The following is an 18284-nucleotide window of genomic DNA, read 5'->3' as shown; positions in this document are numbered from 1 at the left end:
TCACTTAATCACTGGGAGCTTCAGTGCCATCGCGGATTTTGCGAGTGAAGTCGAAAGACAAACTGCGACCCATTTCAGGCCATTTTCTTGTAAAAGGAACAGAGGGCAGAATTTCTGTGTAAATAAATTGACAAATTTTATGATGTAAGCCGACAATGAGCTTCCCCTCTTTGAAAGACCAGCAGCCGCCACTGGTATGCACCCACTGCCACCCTGACCAGGATAACGTGCTTACCAAAGATAAATGCTAATCTGGTTTTGAAGACAGTATTGGCAAGTTTTGGCACGCTAGACGGGGTGTCACATGACCAGCATATGGCATCCAAAAAACTATGGTCCTGGGTTCTATATTTACATTGATGCCATTTAGGAGATGCCTCTACCCAAAGCGACTTACATTTCTGACTGAATACAGTTTAAGCAATTAAGGGTTAAGAGCCTTGCTCAGGGGCCGCTCAGGTGGCGCAGCGGTAAAAACACACGCTGGAACCAGAGCTGGGATCTCGAATACATCGTATCGAATCTCAGCTCTGTCTGTCGGCTAAGGCTGAGCGGCCACATGAACAACGATTTAAAGCCGATTTAAAACAACGATGTTGTTCAGATATGGGCGGGCTGATTGATTGGCTCTGCTGGCTGATTGATGGCGCCTGCACAGAGATGAGAAAAGAGTGCTCTCAGGGTGTGTCTCTCCATACACAGTGCTGAGCTGCACTGCACTCGTCAAAGTGTAGGTGACAAAATGCATACGGCTGCTGCCCAGGTGTCGGAGGGGGCATGGGTTAGCTTCGTTCTCCTCAGTCAGAGTGGGGATCGGCATTGGTGGAGAGGAAGCATGACGCAATCGGGCAATTGGACACGCTAAAAAGGAGAAAATGCATCAGGGGCAGAGGTGGCAGAACTTGAACCGGCAACCTTTTGATTACTAGTCCAGTACCTTGACCGCTTAGCTAACGATCCCTTGAGGACAGCATGTTTTTCCAGTGTCTTAAACTCATGCAGAAGGTGGATTGTCTGCTTGTAGTTACCCCTAATGAGGGAGTACGACCTTCAATGCTGTGGCTTTAAGTCCAAAGTGTATTTGCGCCTTTTGGTGAGTGTTTAAATATACATTCAAACCCTTGGCGTTGCCAGCTATCGTCCTTGATTGTGCCAGTTCTTCCTATATAGCATCTTTAGAATTCAGCTATTGTCAGATTCTTGTCCACTACTACTGCTCCCCCCTGACAGGCCTTCCCATGTCCACTATCTGACCAAAATGCAGCTACATACCTGGTTTTTAATCTGCTCAAGGGCTGCCACGTCACCCCACTGCTGCCACCTCACCCCACTGCTCTGCCCTCTTCACTGGCATCTTGTAGCTGCCTGCATTTGATTTAAAACAATGTTACAGCCTAGTTAAAACCCATTCTGGGCCTGGTACCATCAAGCCATAAGTCTGGCTTATGTTGTTCAACCCTTCAAGAATCAAGGAAGACAGGCATCAAGGTTCCTCTCTGTATGGATCTTGGGCTGTTTGGAGGAAATGTTGACTGATGGAACCACTTCTGCAGGTCGTTTTTGATTAGATGATCTGCTAAATGCTGGAAATGCTCTTCAATGGGCGCAAGGCACACTGTAACACCCTGGACAGGGCAGACACACACACACACACACACACACACACACACACATAGGGCAATTCAGTTTCTCCAATTAACCTGACTGCATGTTTTTTAACTGTGGGAGGAAACCGGAGCTCCCGGAGGAAACACCTGGGGATCGAACCCAGGACCTTCTTGCTGTGAGGCAACAGTGCTACCCACCGAGCCACCGTACCGCCCGCTGGAAATGCTGCTTTACTGAAAATGAAATAAACCTTCATGAATATATCGGGGTGTTTTGATAAAGCCTCTCTGAGACCCTCTGCAGTGCTGCCTGGTTTGCACGCCATGCCGGTGGAAAGTTCTTAACGAAGCAGGAACTCGTCCGTCTCTCTGTAATCGGTCCCAGCACTCTGTGCCTGCAGGGCCTTGATTTCTCCACTTGTTTTTTAGTTACTGCAGATGTTTCCGGAGGGAACGGAGAAGGTGTCGTGCTGGTGAGATCTGTCCTCAGAGATCCACTGATGCGTGTCCTCGTGCTCTCAGCGGGGCGGAGGAGTCGGCGCCGGCATCGATGCCTTCTTCTTTCCCATGGTCCCTTTTTGGTTGTTATTCACCCTCTTCCTCGCTCTCTCCGGCTGTTCGTCTCTGGTTCTTAACGCTCTGGCCGACGGGCATTCCTAAAGCAATTAGCTCTTGAAGAGATGGCTGGTTTGGTGCTGCGGCTTTAAAGATTTGACGGATTTATCTTCCTCTTGCTGTAAATGGCTGGACCGGAGCTCCGTTAATACAGAAATGATCAGTCAGCAGTTCACACTGATTAAATGTGAAGATGCCTGCAGGTCTTTCAGAAGAGTCGAAGCTTCTGGTTCCTTTAGGAGAAAAGTGCTAATGCATTCACAGACCACCTACCAGCCAGATGATCATGTGGGTCAAGAGGCAGCTTTCCTCCCAATCTTAACTGTAATTTACGTCCTAACTGAGAAGAGCTGCAGATCACAAGCCACCTCTGACACACATGCAGTCTTTTTACCATCCGGCAGGGTCTCGTAGAAAGCCGTATCGCGTACTAAGAGATGTGCTGTGCAGCTCTGTAATTCATACACCAGTCATACCAGCACCTCAACCAGCCTGTAGCACCATGTAGTCACATCTCAGGCAGCAATGAGAAACCCTGTCGACCCCCCTTCCTCAGGTACAGCAAACTGTGCCTGTTGGAAGTCCAGCCAGGTTGATAGGGTTGATTCCTCTCTTATGGCCAGCCCAGATCTATATGTTGTTGCAATCTTTTGGCCCATGGGGGGGAACTCCCTAAATATTTATCCACAGACCACTGCTGTAGGCCCATACCGATCAATAACTCAAATGATGCTATTTATAGGGTCTGTCTGAAAAGCCTAGTGATCTCTCAATCATCCTACACTCTCGAGAAGAGGGCATGTCTAAATCATTAGATCCCTTAAAATGCTCCTACTGAGGCGCCTTAATTCTGAGTGATAATCTGACTGAATAACAAGGGAGCGTCTGATTCTTCCTCAGCACTGAAGGCAATCCCAGCATTCAGTGCGGCACAATTTTCTCAAAAAAAATACAAACATGGCGGACGAATGCGGAGCAACCAACGAAGTTCTTTTCAAATGTAAATAAATTCTCGTTGATGTTTCATTTGTATAAAGGTGTAATTAAACAAGTGTCGTTTATTTGTAAATTCAGGCTCGTCAGGGACAGCATTTTTGGTACACGGAGGGAGGCGTTAGCTGGCGTGCTAGCGGGTTGTGCAGCCTCAGATCATTGGTTTGAATGGTCTGAGGCTAACTGTGTTAGCTTAGTAAGCTAAATCTGCGGTGATGTTAGTAGTGCATCTAAATAATCTATCTTATGAGTTTGATGTGTTATGAGAATCCTCTCTACTGAGGCAGCTGAGCAGGTAGGCAGGAGGCAGCAAGGCAGCTCACTAGGTTTTCACACAGACCCATAGGCTCTGCTTTTCAGTAATTTATTGGGATTAATTTGAGCGAGAGTAAAATAAAAAAAAAAGCTATTGGGTGATAAAGTTCCTACACTCCTCTGTGTGTTGGGTCCAGAGATGTTCACAAGTCACAAAATACGAGTCTGAGTCAAGTCACGAGTCTTTAGGCTAGAGTCCGAGTCAAGTCACGAGTCAATATAATCTACACAAAACATATATTGGACATGTAGCGTAGAAATAAACTAATAATCTGTAAGTTCTTATAAAAAACAACAACAGATTAGCGAGTGTATTTTGCCGTTTTACTTCTTGCCTTTACTTTCCTAGTCATTGTGTAAATGAATGTAATTTCTGTAACAAGAAGGTTCCAGTTAAAAGCTTCAACTGATAAATTTTTTTTTTCACTGCAAAACAAAAGCGCTCGATAAATCAGGCACAGCGGCCAAAATCCAAAACACAGCAAAAAAATCCATAACCACTGCTTACCTTAGCTTATGTTCTTCCAGATGCTATTAAATTTATAACCGTGTGTACCATTAGGAATAGAATTCGTTATTTTGTAAATGTGCTTATAATTAAAAACCTCCAAACTTTTCCCGGTTGTGAAGTAAAACATGAACTCGTTAGAAAGCCGATCAAGCGTTTCATTACCACGTCATCTGTGTGACGCAAACTGAATAATTGCAAATAACAACTATCTGTTCCTGTGAAGTGCACTACGTAGGGTATTCCACCACTTTAAGTGAGAATCTAATCCAAAGTAGGGAGTAGGGAGCGACGCTTCATCGCTACGTCGGAAGCTGGCTGGAACATTTACCCATTGTGTGCGTTGCGGGTTAAAACGTCTGAAGCGTTATTAGAGAGGAGAAAATGACACGATCAGGATATAATATATATGTAATTAATTGTCACAGGTAACTAATGTTAACACATGCTGCTGACTTTTGTTGTCTACAAGTAATTTTTTGTGAGTCCGAGTCATTTGAAACGAGTCCGAGTCGAGTCTGAAGTCGCTGTGTGTGCGACTTACGTGCGACTCGGACTCGAGTCTGCGACATCTCTGGTTGGGTCATTATTAAATCTTCTTATGAAATCTGATCCGTATTTGATATCTGATAGCGGATGAGCTGGAGTGTTGGGTTTGGTGTTGGTATGTGTGTGTATTTGTTTGTGTTGGGTTTGGTGTTGGTATGTAATGTGTGTGTATTTGTTTGTGTTGGTATGTAATTGTGTGTGATTTTGTGTGTTCGTTGCAGAAAATCTTTGCCACCAGCCCCTTCTCGGACCCCATCACGGTGCAGGCGCACGGCGTGATGTCTCGTCATGCCGAGGACCCGGAGATGCTCTGGGTGATGGGGCCGGTGCTGGCCGTGGTCCTCATCATCATCATCGTCATCGCCATTCTCCTCTTTAAGAGGTAAGAGACCCGTACAGTGCTGACACTCTCTATCTTTCTCTCTCTCTCTGACTCTGTGTATAATAATAGACTCGGTCAGTAGAGCGCTGTGATGTTAGGGTATGGATACGGTAATAAATAGCCCACGCCGCGTGGGTCGATAGCCTCAGACGGGTGTGTTATGCGCTCCGAATCGAGTTAGCTTTGTACCTTCATCTGTAAAATATAAATAGGCCGTGTCATTGTGGAAGAAAAAGCGCTGACTTATTGAAACACCGCAGAAGAGCTGAGTCACACACCTGCAACAGACAGGTCCATTAAAGCCGAGGTAAAAATATGGCATCCGTGGGGAGAAGGGAAAGTAATGGTACGGATAATTAAACCCAGTCCGTCCAGCTCAGCCAGTCCATAACAAAACACACAAATGATGAAAGGATCCTAAAATAACAGCTAGAGCTGAATCAAGCAAAGTGACTAAAATCTTTATATAATACATTAAATCATTTGTATTTTATTTCACATGAGAGTAACACTAAGTCTATTCACCAAGGTACTTTTGGGTACATCTGGTACTTCATCACCCCCCTGTTCCCAATTTATTAATAAAAAATGACCCCCATAGGACCTTCATTGACCAGATGATGTTCTGGTGGTGGAACGTTCTCAGCTCTGCACTGACACTAACATGGTGGCGACATGGTGAAGTGGGTTGTTCTGGTATAAGTACAGCTGGTGCAGCAGTGTTGTTGGGATTTTTAACCACCTCAATGTCAGTGCTGGGTGGTACTGAGGGTACTGATGCTGCAGAAATAACAAAGCGAGTGATGAAGACGTTACAGATTGAACTTTTATACAGATTCTCTATTTTTGACTGTTTGACTCTTTCTGACATTCTCTCATATCTGTCTTTATTCTGCTCCTTCCTGGATGACCACAGTAAACAGGAGAGGTAAGTACGGTCCAGCACTGATGTCCTCCTCATTCACTGTGTGTGTTTCATGCTCAATTGTCGTGAACATGAAGTCACACGTCAATATAGTGTGTGTGTGTGTGTGTGTGTGTTTGGTTTGTAGGTGTATGTTTGTATATGTATGTCTGAGTGGGTGTGTAGTATTTGTGTGTGTGTGTGTGTGATAAGCAGTGGTGTGTAATTGTTTACTTGTGTTTGTATCTATGGCTGAATATGTATGTGTGTATGTTTGGGTTGTTGGTGTGAGTTTGTTTGTGTAGTGTATGACTGGATGTGTAGCGTGTAGTGTGTGTATTTGTGTGAGAGAGTGTAGTATATGTGTGTGTGTGTGTGTGTGTGTGTGTCAGTGCTGTGTGTGTGAAAAGCAGAGTTGTGTAATAGTTCGTGTGTGTGCGTGTGCGTGTTTGTTGTGGTTTGTGGGTGTGTAGTGTGTATGCATTTGTGAGAGAGTGAAGTATATGCTTGTGTGCGTAAATTAATGTGCATGTGTGTGATAAGCAGAGGTGTGTAATTGTGTACCTGTCTATGTGTGTGTTTGGTTTGTTGGAGTGAGTTTGTATGTGTAGTTTCTAAGCGTGTGTGTGTGTCAAGGTAGTGCTTAAATATGTCTTTGTGTGTGTGTGTGTGTGTGTGTGTGTGTGTCTGTGTGTAGTATGTGTGTGTGTCAATGTTGTGTGTTTGTGTAATAAGCAGAGTTGTGTAATTGTGTACCAGTGTATGTATCTGTATGTGTGTGTGTGTGTGTGTTTGTGTTGTGGTTTGTTAGTGTGAGTTTGTATATGCAGTGTTTGAGTGGGTGTGTAGTGTAATGTGCGTGTGCATGTTGGAGAGAGTTTAGTATGTGTGTGTATGTGTGTGTCATTTGTGTATGTATCTATGGCTGTATGTGTGTCTGTTTGTGTTAGTTGTGGTTTGTTGGTGTGAGTTTGTATGTGTAGTATATGAGTGGGTGTGTAGTGTGTATGTGTGAGAGAGTGTAGTATGTGTGTGTCTGTGATAAGCAGAGTTGTGTAATTGTGTACCTGTGTATGTATCTATGGCTGTGTGTGTGTGTTTGGTTTGTTGGTGTGAGTTTGTATGTGTAGTATATGAGTGGGTGTGTAGTGTGTATGTGTGAGAGAGTGTAGTATGTGTGTGTGTGTGTGTGTGATAAGCAGATTTGTGTAATTGTGTACCTGTGTATGCATCTATGGCTGTGTGTGTGTTTGGTTTGTTGGTGTGAGTTTGTATGTGTAGTATATGAGTGGGTGTGTAGTGTGTATGTGTGAGAGAGTGTAGTATGTGTGTGTCTGTGATAAGCAGAGTTGTGTAATTGTGTACCAGTGTATGTATCTGTATGTGTGTGTGTGTTTGTGTTGTGGTTTGTTAGTGTGAGTTTGTATATGCAGTGTTTGAGTGGGTGTGTAGTGTAATGTGCGTGTGCATGTTGGAGAGAGTTTAGTGTGTGTGTGTGTGTGCATGATGTGTGTTTGGTTTGTTGGTGTGAGTTTGTATATGTATTGTCTTGAGTGGGTGTGTAGTGTGTGTTCATGTTGGAGAGAGTGTATTATATGTCTGAGTGTGTGTGATAAGCAGTGGTGTATAATTGTGCCCCTGTGTATGTATCTATGGCTGTATGTGTTTGCAAGGTGTGTGTTTGGTTTGTTGGTGTGAGTTTGTATATGTAGTGTCTGAGTAGGTGTGTAGTGTGTGTGTATGTGTGAGTGAGTGTAGTGTGTGATAAGCAGAGTTGTGTAATTGTGTGCTTGTGTATGTATCTATGGCTGTGTGTTTGTGTGTTTGTGTTAGTTGTGGTTTGTTAGTGTGAGTTTGTATGTGTAGTATCTGAGTTTTGTGTGTAGTGTGTGTGTATGTGTGAGAGAGTGTAGTATGTGTGTGCTAGTTGTGTATGTATCTATGACTGTGTTAGTTGTGTTTTTTTTTGGTGTGAGATTGTATGTGTAGTATCTGAGTGGGTGTGTAGTGTAGTGTGTGTTCATGTTGGAGAAAGTTTAATGTGTGTGTGTGTGTGTGTGTGTGTGTGTGTGTGTGTGTGTGTGTTTGTTTGTGTGTGTGTGTGTGTGTGTGTGGTTGTGTACCAGTGTATGTATCTATGGCAGTATATATGTGAGATTTGTTGGTGTAAGTTTGTATGTGCAGTTTCTAAGTGTGTGTGTGTGTGTGTGTGTGTGTGTTATAAGCAGAGGTAATTGGATAATTGTGTACCTGTGTTTATGCATTTATGACTGTGTTTGTGTTTAGTGTTGGGAATTAGTTATTAATTAATTCCTTCCTTGTGTGTGTGTGTGTGTGTGTGTGGTGTGTGTGCGTGTAGGAAGAGAACGTCTCCCTCAGTGAAAGATGAACACACAGCTGGAGTGAAGGACCATCTGCTGGCTCATTCATCTGATCCTGTAGAGATGAGGAGGCTCAACTATCAAACACAGGGTACTGAAACACACACACACACACACACACACACTACACATACACAAACTATAAGCTCACACACACAATCACGCTTAAACACTACATTTTCACACATACACACACAAACTGTTTGTACGAGGGCTCTTCATGTTCACATGAAAATCTTCTTCCCCTTAAAGCTTCTTTGAGCTTCCAAACAGATGGAAATCAGATGGAGTTAAATCCGGACCATAAGCGTCTCTCAGTCTTTCAGACGCGACCGATTACTCCTCCTCCCACCCTCACCGCTTATAACCAAAATATAAAAGTGTGGAAACTTTTTGAAGATCCCTCGTATGTACACACACACTTACACTGAACTTTATAATCATCTGACATGTTAAATCAGCTACGGTCAAAAGTATATAGACACCTCGTTACAAGCCTTTTAGACGTCTCATTTCAAAACCACTCATGCACTCGTCTGGAAAAGAAACAGTGTGTGTGTGTGTTTGAGAGACATTTTGCCCGTTCTGTGAGGTCATCATTGTTCCAATTCACCCCAAAGGTGTTTAATAGTGTTGTGGTCAGGGCTCTGTGCAGACCACTGGAGTTCCTATACATCAGAGGTGCCACATCAGCATTATGGTGGCCCTCAAAGGGCCGATTGTAACGTATCCTGCCGTGATTGCAGTCTGCCTTTTAAGTCTCGGACAATTTGTTGTTTTTCTTGGAGGCTAAATTTATACTGTATAATTATAATGTATATCTACATTTATATTGGCCTCCTTTACCACAGACACGGCCTCATAACACAAGAGACGTACCGGTTTCTCTTCTTAAAGCACAAACTTGTTTTCACTTTCCCATCTTTCATTAAATGTCCTCCTTCTGCTTCAGTTACAATTCTCTTCTTTTATATTTTGGGATTATTTGTAAATATTTCTTAGCATCACTTGTTGAAAGAGCGCCTCAGTTGAACACTGATGTAGAAACACGGATGCGGTCACTTTGCGGGTCACAAAATCAGCATGCATTGTGGGAGATGCAGTTTATGTATGAGTTTACGGTGTATTTGAGTTTGACACATGTGCTCTATATTAAAGTCATCAAATTTTGTCCTTAAGGACTTTAGATTGAGCACAGAGGCTCGTTCATGCTTGATCAGCAAATAGCCTCAAACCAACGGTTCTGTAATGGATTTTATATACCTGTTAGAAATGGGTGTGAGGGTTGGTCACCAGTTTTTGGCCGTACAGTGTATGTTAGAGGAGGACATGAGAAGCTGAGATCTCTGTGTTGAGCAAATCCACCTTTAATAAAACCAAAGATCATCTGAGTGCCTTTTCCTCTCTGTAGAGATTCTGGATCTGGTCTTTCTCCCCTCGTTTCCTCACATTTTCTCTCTCTCTTTTTTTCAGTATCTACGTGAATATTTTGGGTTCTTTATTGCTTTTACACTTCCTTACCTCGTCTTTTCTCCACAGGTTCCAGCGACCCAAGTTGTCCAGATACTCCAAGTTAGTTTCCATGCCTTTCTGTGCTTTTGGTGTCACTGTCCACTCGTTTTGGTTCTGCATTATTATTCCATTTCTCAGCACCTTTGTCGACTCTTTGTTTTCCTCAAGGTGTAAACATTAGAAACATACATGTAGTTTTAAATATAGATTTAAATTAGCACAACTAATTAAACCATTAAACTTCGATGGTCAGTCAGTTGATCAGTGCATTGATGATACTGGTCAATAATTTATTAATCTTATTAGTTGTACTATTGCACATATTTGAGTTTTACTCTGTTAGCTAATCAGCAGACCAGTTCCTGTTTATCTCATGCTTCCTGACAAAGGCCTCACGCTTTCTTTGCTTCATCTTGCGGTGAAGTCGCTGCTATTCAAGCTTCACACCGTCTGTAAACAGTAAAGGGAAACAAACTGGTATTCAAACCATATTTGGTTGTTGTTATTTAATCTACTGTACGTCTAGTGAATAAATCTGTAAATGTGAAGGTTTAATTTAAAAAAATAAAATACAAAACTTAAAATATTCTTATGCAAATTGTACCTGGTTTTATTAGAACCGACAAGAACTTCACACATTGGGTAGTGATCACTGTTACCCCTTTTCCACCGACGTGGATCCGGCTCCGTTCTGGTTCGAGAACTTGATTTTGAACCGGTTCCACGTGTTTCCACTGAAAAAAAGAGGTTCCAGAGAGCGAACTAGAGTTCTAATCTGGCACCACAGAATACTTGGTTTTTCAGCGCGAACAGTGACGTGATCCGTGGGCGTGTCAGAGTGTAGAGGTTTGGAGTGGACGCTTTCACATGAGACATTATAATATATAACATTATACAGAATTTAAATCAATTTCATCTTTTAAAGTTCACCTGATTAAGTTTTGAGCCAGTTTGCTGCTGATATTTACTGATATTTTCAAAGCGATGAACTGTGTGATGTGACCTGGTAAAAGTGACCCGGACAGTATAAACGCTTAACGTGAAAAATAAAGCGTAACGCGGCTTGTTGTACTAAAACAATGACGGATGAATTTGGGCAGTACAGAACGCTTGTAACCAGAACAGAGCGCTTATAACCAGTAATAACGAAGAGAAATTGAGTGTTTCTGTGTCGTACTTTTAGTACATTCAGCCACGTTACGCTTTATTTAGGTGAAGCTTTTTCGACTCTCCCGAGAAGCGGATTCAGAACCCCGAGCTGCATAAACACCACACATGAAGTAAATCCAGTTAAACACAGATACATGTGGAGTTTTTGGACTGGATTTGATGGTTATTTTACACAGGTGTTTGTTTGTGTCGTGGAACTGTAGTGATGTTTTATCACTCAAGCCGAGCGCTGAGCAAATCGGCTATTTACACCGAGGGTCGCAGTAAGAGCGAAGCACAAACCGCTTCTCATGTCAGTGAACTAAAGAAAACAACAACTGCGACAAACACGTCTACGTTTTCTTATCACCAATAGCTTTTTGTATAAAAACGAACATCTGTAACAATAGCACAAATTCTCACAGATAATTATCTACACGCTCCATCATCATGTTACTACTCTTTACTTTCTTTATGTAACGCCCACCCTTGATGACGCAGGCTTGGTTCCCAAAAACTGGTGGAAACGCGCGTCGGTTCTCTAAAACAGACCAAGGTTCGAAGAAACCTGAACAGAACCGGTTCAAGAACCAGAGTTCTTTGGAAAAGAGCTATGTGAGGGTGAAGGAGCTTCCTAAAGCTCTCAGGGACAAAACCTGAATATAAAACGTTCATGAAAACCATAAATGCTTCCCGAACAGGACCATCACACAAACATTTCACAACCTGCTCTCAGACTGATAATAAAATAGGCACGAGAAAAGCCAGAAGTCACTTAAAAGAAGCAGCAGGACGACCTGAAAGCAGCAGGAACAACAGTTACACATTGAGCAATAGCAATGCATAGGACAACAATTCTATCAATTCTGTTTTGCAAAACTGCTCTGCTAAAAGCACAAATCACAACAACGGTGAAACAAATATACACAATGTGGCCAAAAGTGTGTGGACACCCTTTTAAAGGATCGTGTTTCAGCCACACCCCTTTGTAACAGGAGTATCAAATCAATCAATTATATAAATGATGATAGTAGGGCTTGAACCAGGGCCCTTTTTAATACTGGTCATTTTTCAGACGTTATTTGTTAATGGATGTAAATACGTTCTGTTCTGTTGATATTTGCATTAGAGGTAAATTAAATCATAAAACTAAAGTGGTTGAATACTTGTTTCCCCCAGGTATGTGTGTGTGTGTGTGTGTGTGTCTCAGAGCTTTGCTAATGGCTGTGTGCTATTGTAGATGACTGTGCTGTGTGGCTTCGGGACAGATTTCCCATAATGCCATGTTTTGTCGTGTCCTGTAGGGATGAGAGAGCACCCGCCCATCTCCGTCTGTGACCTGGCCGAGCACATTGAGCGTCTGAAAGCCAACGACAACCTGCGATTCTCTCAGGAGTACGAGGTACAGAGTACTAAATATTCCTCAGATCATTCTGACTCCCGACGACCGGGTGTGTGTGAGTGTGTGTGTGTTAATAAGTAGGTGTGTTAATAAGTCAGAGTGTGAGTGTGTGTGTGCTTGTTAGTGTGTTAATAAAAGAGTGAGTGAATGAGTGAGGGAGTGGTTTTAGGAGAGCTCCAAACCCACTGCAACCCTAACCAGAATAAAACAGTTACTGTAGATGGTAGAGTTTCGATGTTCCTGCCACGCCCATTTTGAATTGGCATATAAAAGACGTTCTGTATATATACAGTATATATATACAGTATATATATATACACACACACACACACACACATATGTATACTTAACATACACTAATCAGCCATAACATTAAAACCACCTCCTGGTTTCTACACACACTGTCAATTTCATCAGCTCCACTTACCATATAGAAGCACTTTGTAGTTCTACAATTACTGACTGTAGTCCATCTGTTTTTCTACATACTTTTTAAATACTGTGTCCACTCACTGTCCACTCTATTAGACACTCCTACCTAGTTGGTCCACCTTGTAGATGTAAAGTCAGAGACGGTCGCTCATCTATTGCTGCTGTTTGAGTCGGTCATTTTCTAGACCTTCATCAATGGTCACAGGATGCTGCCCACGGGGCGCTGTTGGCTGGATATATTTGGTTGGTGGACTATTCTCAGTCCAGCAGTGACAGTGAGGTGTTTAAAAACTCCATCAGCGCTGCTGTGTCTGATCCACTCATACCAGCACAACACACACTAACACACCACCACCATGTCAGTGTCACTGCAGTGCTGAGAATGATCCACCACCTAAATAATACCTGCTCTGTGGGGGTCCTGACCATTGAAGAACAGGGTGAAAGGGGGCTAACATGTAGAGAAACAGATGGACTACAGTCAGTAATTGTAGAACTACAAAGTGCATCTATATGGTAAGTGGAGCTGATAAAATGAACAGTGAGTGTAGAAACAAGGAGGTGATTTTAATGTTATGGCTGATCAGTGTACATAGTTGGGGCAACATACGCCTAAACACGTCCAGACATTATTTTTGACAAATTTGATGTAGAGTTTGGAGTTCTGACCTCAACTTCATCAGTTCCTTACAAATGCATTATTGACTGATTTGACACTAATTCCCACAGGCACAGTCCAGAATACACCAGACGTCCAACAAGGTCATGGCCGGGTGTTCACATACTTTTGGTCGTACAGTGTTTAAAAATGAATAGTTGTGTGTCTTTTTGTACTGAATTGTAATTCGTTCCTTCTGTTGGAGCTTCATCATCTTCGTTTCCCCCTCAGGCCTCAATCACACTTACCCTCAGTAAAAGCCATTAGGAGATGATGTGGTCGTAATGGATAGAAGATCCTCGTTTTACCTAGACATGGTGATGGTGTGGTGAATGAATGAGGGTGTAGGTGAGATGAAGTGGTGATTGTGTGGTGACTGAATGAGGATGTAGATGTGATGAAGTGGTGATTGTGATGTGATGAAGTGGCGATTGTGTGGTGCATAAATGAGGGTGTAGATGTGATGAAGTGGTGATTGTGATGTGATGATGTGGTGATTGTGTGGTGCATAAATGAGGATGTAGATGTGATGAAGTGGTGATTGTGATGTGATGAAGTGGCGATTGTGTGGTGCATAAATGAGGATGTAGATGTGATGAAGTGGTGATTGTGATGTGATGAAGTGGTGATTGTGTGGTGCATAAATGAGGGTGTAAATGTGATGAAGTGGTGATTGTGTGGTGACTGAATAAGGATGTAGATGTGATGAAGTGGTGATTGTGATGTGATGAAGTGGCGATTGTGTGGTGCATAATTGAGGGTGTGGATGTGATGAAGTGGTGATTGTGTGGTGACTGAATGAGGATGTAGATGTGATGAAGTGGTGATTGTGTGGTGAATGAATGAGGATGTAGATGTGATGAAGTGGTGAATGTGTGGTGCCTGAATGAGGATGTAGATGTGATGAAGTGGTGAATGAGTGAGGGTGTAGATGTGATGAAGTGGTAAATGAGTGAGGGTGTAGATGTGATGAAGTGGTGATTGTGTGGTGCCTGAATGAGGATGTAGATGTGATGAAGTGATAAATGAGTGAGGGTGCAGATGTTATGAAGTGGTGATTGTGTGGTGACTGAATGAGGATGTAGATGTGATGGTGTGGTGAATGAGTGAGGGTGTAGATGTGATGAAGTGGTGAATGAGTGAGGGTATAGATGTGATGAAGTGGTGATTGTGTGGTGATTGTGTGGTGATTGTGTGGTGAATAAATGAGGATGTAGATGGGATGAAGTGGTGATTGTGATGTGATTGTGTGGTGATTGTGTGGTGAATAAATGAGGATGTAGATGTGATGAAGTGGTGATTGTGATGTGATTGTGTGGTGAATAAATGAGGATGTAGATGTGATGAAGTGGTGATTGTGTGGTGAATGAATGATGGCGTAGATGTGATGAAGTGGTGAATGAATGAGGATGTAGATGTGATTGTGTGGTGAATGAATGAGGATGTAGATGTGATTGTGTGGTGACTGAATGAGGGTGTAGATGTGATGGTGTGGTGAATGAGTGAGGGTGTAGATGTGATGAAGTGGTGATTGTGTGGTGACTGAATGAGGATGTAGATGTGATGAAGTGGTGAATGAATGAGGGTGTAGATGTGATGAAGTAGTGAATGAGTGAGGTGTAGATGTGATGAAGTTGTGATTGTGTGGTGAATAAATGAGGCTGAGGGTGTAGATGTGATGAAGTGGTGATGGTGTGGTGAATGAGTGAGGGTGTAGATGTGATGAAGTGGTGATTGTGTGGTGCCTGAATGAGGATGTAGATGTGATGAAGTGGTGAATGAGTGAGGGTGTAGATGTGATGAAGTGGTGAATGAGTGAGGGTGTAGATGTGATGAAGTAGTGAATGAGTGAGGTGTAGATGTGATGAAGTGGTGATTGTGTGGTGACTGAATGAGGGTGTAGATGTGATGAAGTGGTGAATGAGTGAGAGTGTAGATGTGATGAAGTGGTGAATGAGTGAGGGTGTAGATGTGATGAAGTGGTGATGGTGTGGTGAATGAGTGAGGGTGTAGATGTGATGGGAGCTCGTTTGCTTGAAATGACTGGTCTGCTGTCTCTGCACTTCTCACTGTGCTGACAGTACAGACTGACACTGACCTTCAAATCCACGTCCCTGAGGGGATCACTGACTCGCTCATGTTGAGCGCCAGATCCCTCAAAATCCTGCAGAATCTTTCCTCCAGTTTTAACTTTAATTCACATTATATGGTCAGAAGTATGTGGACTCCCGACCATGAGCATGTTGGACATCCCATTTTAAAAATATGGACATTATTATGGAGTTGCTATAAGGGACGAAGCTCATTAACCTCCACAATTCAGGAGGTCAGGAGCTCTGTGCAGGCCACACCAAACTGAACATGCCAAGTCGTTATGGACCTTTGGGACATACTGTACATACATGCTGTAGCAGGAAAGGGCCTTCCCCAAACTGTTGGCATACAAAAGCTGAAAAACATAAAACTTGTGTCACCTGTGCCACCAAGAAACACTGGTTTTAGGGCAGGGAGGCATCTTGGTCAAGGTGCCAATTAATCACAGGGCATTACACCTTCACATATTCACTCACTGACTGATTCACTCACTGAACAGTTCACTCACTGACTGATTCACTCTCTGACTGATTCACTCTCTGACTGATTCACTCTCTGACTGATTCACTCACTGATTGATTTACTCGATTCACTCACTGAACACTTCACTCACTGACTGATTCACTCACTGACTGATTCACTTACTAAACGATTCACTTACTGAACAATTCACTCACTGACTGATTCACTAACTGACTGATTCACTAACTGAACGATTCACTCACTGACTGATTCACTCACTGACTAATTCACTCACTGACTAAATCAATCACTGACTGATTCACTCACTGACTGATTCACTCACTGAACGATTCACTCACTGACTGATTCACTCACTGACTAATTTACTCACTGACTAAATCAATGACTGACTGATTCACTCACTGACTGATTCACACACTGAACGATTTACTCACTGATTTACTTACTGACTAATTTACTCATTGATTGAATCGCTCACTGAACAATTCACTCACTGACTCACTGATTCACTCACTGACTCACTGATTCACTCTCTGACTGATTCACTCAGTAAACAATTTACTTGATGACTAATTTACTCACTGAACGATTCACTTACTGACTGATTCACTCATCGACAAAATCACTAACTGACTGATTTACCCACTGGCTAATTTACTCTCTGACTGATTCACTCTCTGACTGATTCACTCACTGATTGATTTACTCGATTCACTCACTGAACACTTCACTCACTGACTGATTCACTCACTGACTGATTCACTTACTAAACGATTCACTTACTGAACAATTCACTCACTGACTGATTCACTAACTGACTGATTCACTAACTGAACGATTCACTCACTGACTGATTCACTCACTGACTAATTCACTCACTGACTAAATCAATCACTGACTGATTCACTCACTGACTGATTCACTCACTGAACGATTCACTCACTGACTGATTCACTCACTGACTAATTTACTCACTGACTAAATCAATGACTGACTGATTCACTCACTGACTGATTCACACACTGAACGATTTACTCACTGATTTACTTACTGACTAATTTACTCATTGATTGAATCGCTCACTGAACAATTCACTCACTGACTCACTGATTCACTCACTGACTCACTGATTCACTCTCTGACTGATTCACTCAGTAAACAATTTACTTGATGACTAATTTACTCACTGAACGATTCACTTACTGACTGATTCACTCATCGACAAAATCACTAACTGACTGATTTACCCACTGGCTAATTTACTCTCTGACTGATTCACGCTCTGACTGATTCACTCACTGATTAATTTACTCACTGAACGATTCACTCACTAAACGATTCACTCACTGAACAATTCACTCATCGACTAATTCACTCACTCACTGATTTACTCGCTTACTAATACACTCAATGAACAATTCACTCATTCACTCACTGACCGATTCACTCACTGACTGATTTACTCACTGACTGATTTGCTCACTGACTGATTTGCTCACTAAATGATTTACTCACTGACTGATTCACTTACTGACTGATTCACTCACTAAACGATTCACTTACTGGCTAAATAACTTACTGACTGATTTGCTCACTGACTGATTTGCTCACTAAATGATTTACTCACTGACTGATTCACTTACTGACTGATTCACTCACTAAACGATTCACTTACTGGCTAAATAACTTACTGACTGATTTACTCACTGACTGATTTGCTCACTGAACAATTCACTCACTGACTGATTTACTCACTAAACAATTCACTCACTGGCTGATTCACTTACAGACTGATTCACTTTCTGACTGGTTCACTCACTGACTGATTCACTCACTGAACGATTCACTCACTGACTGATTCACTCACTCACACATAGAGGCAGTTTAAAGCATCCAATCTACTTTCTGAATGTGGGAGGACTGAGTGAACCGGAGAACCCAAAGAAATGCCACATAAACAAAGACAGGAGATAAGAATAGAACCCAGGTCCCTAGGACCCACGTCGCAGTGCAGCACCCACTCTGCTACCTCCACCTTGTATACATTTCAGTCAGATTTTTTAAAATCTTTCCTCCAGTTTTAACTTTAATTCACATTATATGGTCAAAAGTATGTGGACTCCTGATCATGAGCGTGTTGGACATCCCGTTTTAAAAATTATTATGGAGTTTCTATAAGGGATGAAGCTCATTAGCCTCCACAATTCACCTCGACATTCCAGTTCTGTAGGGCTGAGGTCAGGAGCTCTGACTGGTTTACTCACTGACTGATCTTAATGTTTCTTTTATAACCAGAGAAG

The 18284-nt window shown here is 42.4% G+C and overlaps 1 protein-coding gene across 10 annotated transcripts in view; it reads left to right on the top strand.

Moving 5' to 3' along the window:
• ptprfa (protein tyrosine phosphatase receptor type Fa) overlaps positions 1-18284 on the top strand; it is a 266847-nt gene that overhangs the window by 214337 nt on the left and 34226 nt on the right. For 7 of the 10 annotated variants that reach the window (XM_062997302.1, XM_062997297.1, XM_062997301.1 and 4 more), the window contains 4 exons: positions 4809-4969; positions 8233-8345; positions 9794-9826; positions 12220-12317. In XM_062997302.1, the coding sequence (XP_062853372.1) occupies positions 4809-4969; positions 8233-8345; positions 9794-9826; positions 12220-12317 (405 nt within the window). The remainder of the gene's footprint in view (positions 1-4808; positions 4970-8232; positions 8346-9793; positions 9827-12219; positions 12318-18284) is intronic. The other 3 variants (XM_062997303.1, XM_062997299.1, XM_062997298.1) reach the window with 1 other exon arrangement.

Source organism: Trichomycterus rosablanca, chromosome 6, assembly GCF_030014385.1.
Source record: "Trichomycterus rosablanca isolate fTriRos1 chromosome 6, fTriRos1.hap1, whole genome shotgun sequence".
In the NCBI taxonomy this organism is placed as follows: domain Eukaryota; kingdom Metazoa; phylum Chordata; class Actinopteri; order Siluriformes; family Trichomycteridae; genus Trichomycterus; species Trichomycterus rosablanca.
The sequence above is the reverse complement of the archived record's forward strand: the minus strand, read 5'-3'. Positions and strand labels throughout refer to the sequence as shown.